The 9,827-nt window shown below is 32.4% G+C and overlaps 1 protein-coding gene across 1 annotated transcript; it reads left to right on the top strand.

The window, feature by feature from the left end:
* Positions 1 to 265: 265 nt before the first annotated feature.
* Positions 266 to 1,924, top strand: LOC111882083 (2-methylpropanoate--CoA ligase CCL4). The gene has a single exon (XM_023878448.3). It carries the CDS (start codon positions 266 to 268, stop codon positions 1,877 to 1,879), a length of 1,614 nt encoding a protein of 537 aa, XP_023734216.1. The 3' UTR covers positions 1,880 to 1,924.
* The last annotated feature ends 7,903 nt before the right edge of the window (positions 1,925 to 9,827 follow it).

Below are 9,827 nucleotides of genomic sequence, written 5' to 3' on the forward strand. Positions count from 1 at the left end.
ATTGCAACCATAGATGAGAAATATTGTCTCTAATATTTTCAGAAATCGTAGTAATGATATTAAATTACTTTAATTGATAATAATGAGTAATATATAGAAATATAACCAACTTTTTAAGTGTACCTAATTTTTTATTTTATAAAATAAATAAATTATTTTACATGAAACTACATGATAAGAAGGGCGTGACGTTTATCATTTTATGTTATAAAGGATGAGGGGTTTGCTAGTTTCAATTTCATTCATCTATCCAAGTTTCATAAAAATGGAGGCATTAAGGAATCCTAATGGTGCAAACTCAAGCCCTCTTACTCCTCTTGGATTTCTTGAGAGGGCAGCCACCGTATTTGGTGACTCTCCCTCGCTCGTCTACAACCATCTCACCTACACATGGTCTGATACATTTCGTCGATGTCTACGTGTAGCTTCATCCATCTCCATTCTAGGGATCGGGAAAGGCGACGTAGTGTCGGTGCTTGCACCAAATATCCCTGCCACTTATGAGCTTCATTTTGCAATCACCATGACAGGCGCCGTAATCAACACCATTAACACCCGTTTAGATGGCCGAACTGTCTCAATAATCCTCCATCACAGCGAGTCCAAGCTCGTCTTTGTAGACCACCACTTAACCCGTCTTATTCAAGAAGCGGTTTCTCTACTGCCGGATGGCTGTGCTCACCCTCCACAGGTTCTAATCACCGAGGATGGTTCTCTTTCGGATGGTTTCATCAATACTTACGAAGGTATGGTTGAAACCGGTGATCCTGGGTTCGAATGGATTCGGCCGGAAAGTGATTGGGATCCAATGACGTTGACTTACACATCAGGAACAACTTCGTCACCCAAAGGCGTCGTCCATAGCCACCGTGGCGTATTCATTGTAGCTGTTGACTCTCTAATTGAGTGGGGGGTACCAAAACAACCAGTTTACTTATGGACGCTTCCAATGTTCCACTCAAACGGGTGGACGTACGTCTGGGGTATGGCAGTCGTTGGTGCCACCAATGTGTGTCTCCGCAGATTTGACGCATCCATCGTATACACTGCAATACGTGACCACAATGTAACGCACATGTGTGGTGCCCCGGTTGTGCTTAACATGTTATCCAACGGCGAACCACTCGACCACACTGTCCATATAATGACCGGCGGAGCACCGCCTCCTGGGAAGGTGCTGTTAAGAATGGAGTCTCTGGGATTCGATGTCACCCATGTATATGGATTGACAGAAATGGGTGGGCCTGTGGTAGCTTGTTCATGGAAGAAACAATGGAACCAACTACCGGCGACTGAGAGAGCTCGATTTAAAGCAAGGCAGGGAGTGAGAACGATGGGGATGACAGCGGTGGATATTTTGGATCCTGTTTCAGGAGTGAGTGTACCTCGGGACGGGTTGACTCAGGGTGAGATAGTGATGAGAGGTGCGTGCGTTATGCTGGGTTACTTGAAGGATCCTGAGTCAACTGCGAAATGTATCAGAGATCGATGGTTTTACACCGGTGACATTGGCGTTATGCACCCAGATGGGTATTTGGAAATCAAAGACAGATCGAAAGACATAATCATAAGTGGTGGAGAAAATATTAGCAGCTTGGAGGTGGAGTCGGTGTTGTACATGCATCCGGCGGTGAATGAGGCGGCTGTGGTTGGACGGCCTGATGAGTTCTGGGGGGAAACGCCGTGTGCGTTCGTGAGTCTGAAGGATGATGATGAGGGGAAACCGCTGCCTACACCGATGGAGATAATTGAGTTTTGTAAAGCGAAGATGCCTGGTTACATGGTGCCAAAGTTGGTGGTTTTAAAGGATGAGCTTCCCAAGACATCTACGGGGAAGATACAGAAGTATGTACTTCGAGAATTTACCAAAACTATGTGATTTGATGTAAAATTGTCCAAATATTATCCATAATTCAAAATGTTTTCCGCTTGATGTGTTGGTTGCTGGAAACTATGGTAAAATAACACTTTGAACGTTTTCAATATCCGAGAAATCCACGACAATATATTTTCGTTTGTATACGGATGGATATAACTAAAAGGGTTTATATTTTTGTTTTGGTCTCAAAATGCAATAAAGATATGTGAAAACTATAATATATTTTTTTTTTTATAAGTTAGAGGAGTAATATTACAAGAATACACCATCATCGCTACAAATTAAGCTATACTAAGTCTTTGAAGGGTAAGTCATCGACACAAATTAAAAGAGAAAGGTAAGGTTTTCTCAAAACCTATGCCGATGACGTGTCATCGATATAGGTTACAAAAATATATTTTTTACTTATTTATTATTCATGTTGTAGAAAATGAAAACAATATCGTTTTCTTGGAATCTGTCTTGACGACATGTCGTAGGTATAGATGACATCCGATCCATGTGAAGGGTTTCCCGACAACCTGTTGTTGGTAGACATATTTTTATTATTATTTACAGAAACATTGAAATGTTATCATTTAATTTAATGTTATACCGATGACGAGGACTTGTGGCATTGGCTTTTATCTCAAAGAAAAGGTCAACCGACCTTATTTACAGCACCACACCCTTTCATCACTCTTTAATCGATCGATGATGATTCTTCGAAAAATGACCACTCCGGCTACTCCCCTTTGCTGGCGACGAGCACGTATGTTAGTTGGTCCTTATTTTATTCTTTGTTTTAGATTGCTCATGTTTTTTCTTCGATTTGGTGTTTTTTTCCGGTCAGCCTTCATAGTTTGTTCACCACCATCGGCCCTTAGTTCATTCTGATGATTTAACAACATACATCATTGGCTTAGAAGTGTGTCGACACCGGAGGTAAGGTTCAAGGTCTCTAACTCAGTTTTTTATTTTTGTTTATGTTTTTTTTTATTTTGGTTGGATATCTGATGTTGTTTATGTTTATGCCCACTATGACGTCTTGTATAATTGTATGAAACTGAAAATGGGTATAGTTTGTTTGATTTTGTGTTTAGATAAATTGTATAATTGTTTGGAAATGGAATTGGATGTATAAAATATAAAGTATTTATGATTGTGTTAATTGCTTAGGCTTATTAGTGTGAGTGTATATACGATGTAACATCCCAAAAGTTCAGATAATTTTTTTCATTTTTCAATACGGTTTACAACCATAAATTTGCTACTAGAAATCCATTACATAAAAACCATCATACAAAATCATCAGGGTATCCATATCAATGAATGCGGAAAATAGTGGAGAGTGCATGCATTGGAACCAGACGCACCTGAAATTACAATACAACTGTAGGCAAACGCTTAGTGAATTTTCCCAAAATAACACATCTAATACATACAAATCGGCCCAGCCCTGGGTTCAATCCAAACCCAAAATAAGTATGCAGCCTTGCCCTATGGTATATTTCAACCAAAACAGATCACAATAGGCCCCGCCCTGGGGTATATTTCAACCCGTCATGTCATACTAGCCCCCGCCCTGGGGTATACTTCAATCCACTCACAACATATAACATATAACAACTAACATGCAATATAATTGAATATTGGCTCTGCCTTGGTGCCTTAGAACCGAAGTTATAGCGAAAAGACTTGCCTCAGTCTGCTGAAACAATAGTTGCTCGGCTATCGATCCAAAAATCTCGCACTGAATAAATATACAATTTACCCTAATTAGGATTATGACACAACTTAGCCAAAGGCCCAGAATCTTAAGTCTACTTTCCTCCTATATGTCCTAAAAGCCTTCATTCCTAAATGGCCCTAACATCCAAGGCCCAATAGACCCAACCATGCCACCGATGGTCTAAACTAGAACAAAATCCCTAATAACTTTGAATAGGTGTAGGCCTAAGACTGAATTGGGCCCAAATTGCTCAAAAGCCCACCGAAAGCCTAACACACACTGGAGGTGTACGCCCAACGTACAACCTCAGTACGTTTAGCGTACAAGGTTTTGTAGTGGTACGCACAAGGTACAAGATAGTATGTCCAACGTAGAAGCAGCTTATGCATAACGGCCATTAAGTGCTTAATACATGGAAACTCAACGTCCAAAGCCAAATATGAATTGATTAAGATGTCCTAGAGTATAAAGTTGGCAACTTTATGCCCTTGCATGGAACATGGGAACCTAACACCTCATTTAACCCATTAAGACCCCTTTTTAGACCTCAAATTTGTGAATGGAGTCTTAACAATCATCAAGCTAACACTTTTATGTATCTAGCATGCCCAATGAGCTTAGATCTAACATTTCTAACCTCTGGAGTTTCTCAAACTCACAAGAGAGGATTCGTGGACCAAGAAAGGACCTAAAACCAAACCCTAACTCAAACTAGCAAAAACAATAGCAAGGTATTAGCATTTTACCTCCACAAGCTCCCAAGATACTCTAGATTCAGGATCCAAAAGCTCTTCCCACGTACAAGGCTTGCTCACCACTTCATTCTCCTTGCTAGCACACCAAAAGAGGGGTATTTTAGGTACTTCAACCTCAAGAATCACTCACAAAAGATTTAGGGTTTTAGAGACGTTTGAAAGCAATGGCGGCGGGTAAGGAAGGGGGTCCAAGGTCATAAATGAGCTTAAATAGGGCATAAGTCCAATCATTAAGGTTTTAGACCTTGGTCTCGTATGCCCTGTGTCAGAGCTTATGCGCCCCGCTTACGACCCTTAGCCACCCGATGCATCCACTTGTGTACGTTAAGCGTACACACGTGTACGCCCAACCTACGAAGGGTCCTCAAATGCCATAAATTAAATACTTCAAGGGTTAAATGAAATACCCGAATTTTTGAATGTTACATACGATGAAGCTATAAAGTGCATAATTGATAAGTTAAAATGTTTGTATTTAATTTAATGATAAGTGCTTAATGGGTTTCTATTTTCATATAAGTGCTTAAGTTGTTTTGTAAGTGAATGCTTAATGAATAGTTGCTATTGGTTTGTATTGTAAAATGCTTAATAGGTAAGTGCTAAATATGATTATATTTTCATGATAATATGGTTTGAAAGTAATTAATTTTGTTAATGACTTAATTTTAATCATTATAACTTTAGCTTAATTAGGTAATATGATTGTTTAAATTAAATGTTATAATTGAAAAAAAAAACACAAAAGTAAATTGTTATAATAGAAAAAAAAACAAAATAATATCTAAAGTACAATGCTATAATTGAAAGAAAAAAAACAAAAATAAGATGCTATAAATACTATAAACATCAAAATGAAATCACAATAGAATTTTGTAGTAAACAATCTAATAAAAGTATGTTGTTATTAAAGAAAACCTAACTGCAAAGGTAATTAATAGTAATGTACTTTTATCAGTTTGTTTATTAAAGCTTTGATTTTCATTTCTTTTTCATATTTATAATTGAAAAAAAAGTACAATGTTATTATTATAATCTAATTACTTAATTCTTATAGTACAATGCTAATATAAAAAACCAATAACCAATAAGAAGTGAAAATAGAAGGCTTTAATAAGTAAACTAATAAAAGTTCGTTGCTATTAAAGAACACCTAACTACAAAGGTATGACCATAATTAACAAAACTATGGAGTTAAGAAGAAAATCAAATTAAACGGTATGATCATTGGATTTTAACGACATGATAAATCCCCAATAAGAACTAGTGAAGACATGAGAAATGCCTAACCCGAACCGATGACGATATTATGCAATCTTGAATTGATATGTCCTCCAACATGTTTCGACATGATGATTCATCTAGTTTGTCATTTACTTAAAGAAGTTATTTTTAGAGGGTATGTACACATGAGATGGATGTATCCTTTTGAATGAATAAACTTAAAAACTTATGATAGAAAGAAATCTAGGCTAGAAGGTTCAATAGCAGAGGGTCATGTCACATACCAAGCTTTGACATACTGGTCTATGTATCTTTAAGGTATGGAAACTAAATTCAAGCGTGTTGATAGAAATAAGGATCCCAGACTACCAAAAACACAATTTTCTGTGTTCACATCACAATGTCGAGCAAGGTACACTAAGAAACTCATTAAACTTTTAAAGAGGCCAAAAAATCATGGCATTTGTTTCTACTAAACAACTATGATGAGGATGAGATGAAATACTAGAAATCGTAAGTTTTGTGATGGGTTAATATTATAAAAGCCCTAAACTTTTAACGCGTAATTGGGAAAAGCTCTAATATTTTTTTTATTATTGTTCTGGCCACAACTTTCTCGCAGAATTATCATTCTAGCCCACTTAACGAGTTTCATGGTTAAGTTGGTTTACTTTTTTGCAAAATCAGTCCTAAAAAGTACAAATTTAGTCCCTGAGGTTTGAAAAAAATTACACCACATGGTTTTTTAACTTTATTTTTCGTTTTTTGTATACTTTATTTATTTTCAGTTTTTTTTATAAATATATGTGTATTTTTTATTTTCTTTATATATATATATATATATATATTACTTATTTTTCATTTTTTAACTTTATTTTTCAACAATTTTTTTTAAACCTTTTTATCTTTTGTTTTCTATTTTTTAGTGTGTATATAGAGTATATTAGAGTTTTTTTTAGGTTTTTTCATATTTCTTTTCGTATTATATTTTATTTTTTTCATCTTTTTATTTTTTTATTTTTTTCTTATTTGTTTTCCAATTTTTCGTTTTTTTTGTTTTTTTGTATTTTTATCTTTTTATTGACATTTTTCAAAAAATATAAAATGTATTAATATATTAGAGTATATTACAATTTTGATAATTTATAGTTTTTGTAATTGTTTTTTATTCAAGTAAATAAAGTAGTTATGTTTATATTTGTAATTTCGGTCCAACTTATTTTCTTTTTTTTTCTTTTTTTTTCTTTAGTGCTATTATATTTATGTTACGAAAAAATAAAAATTAAAAAAAATAGTTTGTTTACTAAGAATTAGTGTTTCAATGTGTTATAGAACTTGCAAATTAAATCATATTTCTATATGTGATATCAATAGACTAAATTCCAGATAATATTTTTCAATTTTATAATAGACTAAAAAAAGAATAGTCGATCTTTATAAAAAAACTTGTTATAGTAATTTATATTGAATTCAAGTTCATTTACTTGAATCAAAGTAAATAAAAACATTAGAAAAACCATAAATAACTAAAATAGGAAAGGAAAAAATAGAAAACAAAAATTGTAATATGAAAAACCTTAAAAAAATATTAGAAAAACCATAAATAGCAAAAAAATAAAAAAATAAAAATAAAAAGGTGAAAAGAATAAAATATAATACGAAAAGAAATATGAAAAAACCTAAAAAAAACTCTAATATACTCTTTATATATACACTAAAAAGTAGAAAACAAAAGGTAAAAAGTTTTAAAAAAATTCTTGAAAAATAAAGTTAAAAAATGAAAATAAATAAAGTATATATATAAGAAGAAAATAAAAAATGTACATATATTTATAAAAAAAACTGAAAAATAAATAAAATATACAAAAAACGAAAAATAAAGTTAAAAACCATGTGGTCTAATTTTTTTTAAACCTTAGGGACTAAATTTGAACTTTTTAGGACTAATTTTAGTAAAAGTTAACCAATTTAACCATGAAACTAGTTAAGTGAGCTAGAGTAATAATTCTGCGATAAAGTTGTGGCCACAACAATAATAAAAAAAATATCAGGGTTTTTTCCAATTACGCGTTAAAAATTTAGGGCTTTTATAATATTAACCCTTTTGTGATCTATTAGCTACATTTTTGGTATATTTGGTAATTGTTATTGCACAAGTATATATAGTATTTTTTAAAAATATCTATCGAAACACTTCCTTTAACTTATATCAATATGAACCGGTAATAAGCTAAAAAACACATTTTTTTCAACTTACCCAATCACCTTCTTGGATAGTGAAACTTAGGTATCTAAATGTATTTAGTTTTAGAGTTTAATGGATTGCTATATATTAGTATTTTTTGTAACTTTATTATTTTTTTTTTCAACAATTCATTTAAGTTGAATGCAATAATTTAAAAGAAAACTAACTTATAAATGTTGGGTTTTATTCAAAAATTGATTTCAAAAAAATTAGAAATGACAACGGAAGATTTAAAATTGTGAATAAACTTAAAACAATTTTAACCTACCAATGATCATTTTGCAAACATGGAAAGATTAACACAAACATATGATGAAAATATTACAACTTTGAAGACTTTGACTCCTCCTGGTAGGTTGGAAGTTGATAAAGATAGTAGAATAGAACGCTACATTAGCTAGAAATACCAAAAATTATCCAACTTGATAAGATGTAAGTCTTCTTCTTGTAACAAAAAGGATCTTTTAAGACCTTAAGACAATGAAACTAGTTCGCCTTAGAAGAGATTACTCCAAGTATCAAACTTTTCTCTTAGAAGTAACTGAATACCTTAAGTGAAAGAGAAAATAGGCAGAGAGGAGTAACATTTGGATTTTTCAACTAAGAAAAGAATAAGTTAGTGAAAGCCTTTATGCTCTCTTTTATGTGTTTACCCATTCTCTCATAAACGTTTTAGACGTTTTAGACATATCATGCTTCTAAAGCCTATGCGTTGTGATTATGTAAGTTGTGGTGTCTTCTAAAGTAAGACATATATCTTATAATAATTAACTAGCACTTTTATCGTCTCTTCTAGCCTACTCATGACTTCATGTATAAAAAGAGAAGCAATTTTATAAAATTCTTCTACTTGTTTTATAAGATATAAACTCATAAACTTTCATATAAGACAAAAAAAACTATTTAGTCCAAAAAGATGTACAATGAAAATTAATATTTCAATGAAATAAATAATTTTCAATTAATTACAAGATTTATATATATATATATATATATATATATATATATATATATATATATATATATATATATATATAATCACAAGGGCCTTAACAATAGTAACTTTTGGGCTTTAGGTTTTTGCCACAAATCTTTGGTGCATTTGACACTTTTCGCCCTTAAATTCAAAATTGTTATATTTTTGCGTTTTGATTATGTTTTTCTGTCTTTTGATTTTTGCCACAAATCCTTAGTAAGTTTGACACTTTTAGTCCTTGCAGTCAAAAGTTATACATTTTTGATGTTTTTTCCACAAATCTTTAATGAATTTGACACTTTTCGTCCTTATACTAAAAACTTTTATATTTTGACATTAAAAACAAAAAAAAAACTCCTTTTGAATTTTGTCACCATATTTTCCCAACTTTGACAACTTTAACATTATTGCCACAACATTTTTGAATTTTCTCCAGCAATGTCCATTCTTTTGGTTGTACACTTTTGACATCTAATTTTAGGGGTTGTCGACTTTCTCCTCTATTTGTGATGATTTATAATTTCAACACATATCTTTTAAAGTTTGCTGATTTTTCCCATATTACCCCAAAAGCGGCATAGCCGCGGGCTCTTTACTAGTTGTTATAAATAATATATTTGCATCAAGCGGTTGTTAGTGTGACCTTATAGGATGTGGTCATGGCTTTTTTTTTTTTTTTTTACAAAGTCGTCTGAAACTTATTTCTTTTCTTATGAATTCATTTTTTTGAAATTTTTAATGACTTTATTTAACATTTGTTTACAATATTTTTATGTAATTTAGGACCATTTTAAAACATTTATTGAATAATGTAATGTCCCAAAAAGTTATATAAAAATTTTTATTTTTAAAATCGTAAACAATTCAAATGTGTTGTTCCAAAACCAAACCAGGTTGAAATCTAATAATTAAACATCACAATAAAAATCATAAATAGCCGATGTGGAATAAACTCTCGGGGATGTTGTGCAGTCACGTTGGACCCTTACCTTCCATACTGGAAGTAGCTGAAACCATAAACAAGAAACAGTAAGCATAAA

This window comes from Lactuca sativa, chromosome 2 (assembly GCF_002870075.4).
Source record: "Lactuca sativa cultivar Salinas chromosome 2, Lsat_Salinas_v11, whole genome shotgun sequence".
Lineage (NCBI taxonomy): Eukaryota > Viridiplantae > Streptophyta > Magnoliopsida > Asterales > Asteraceae > Lactuca > Lactuca sativa.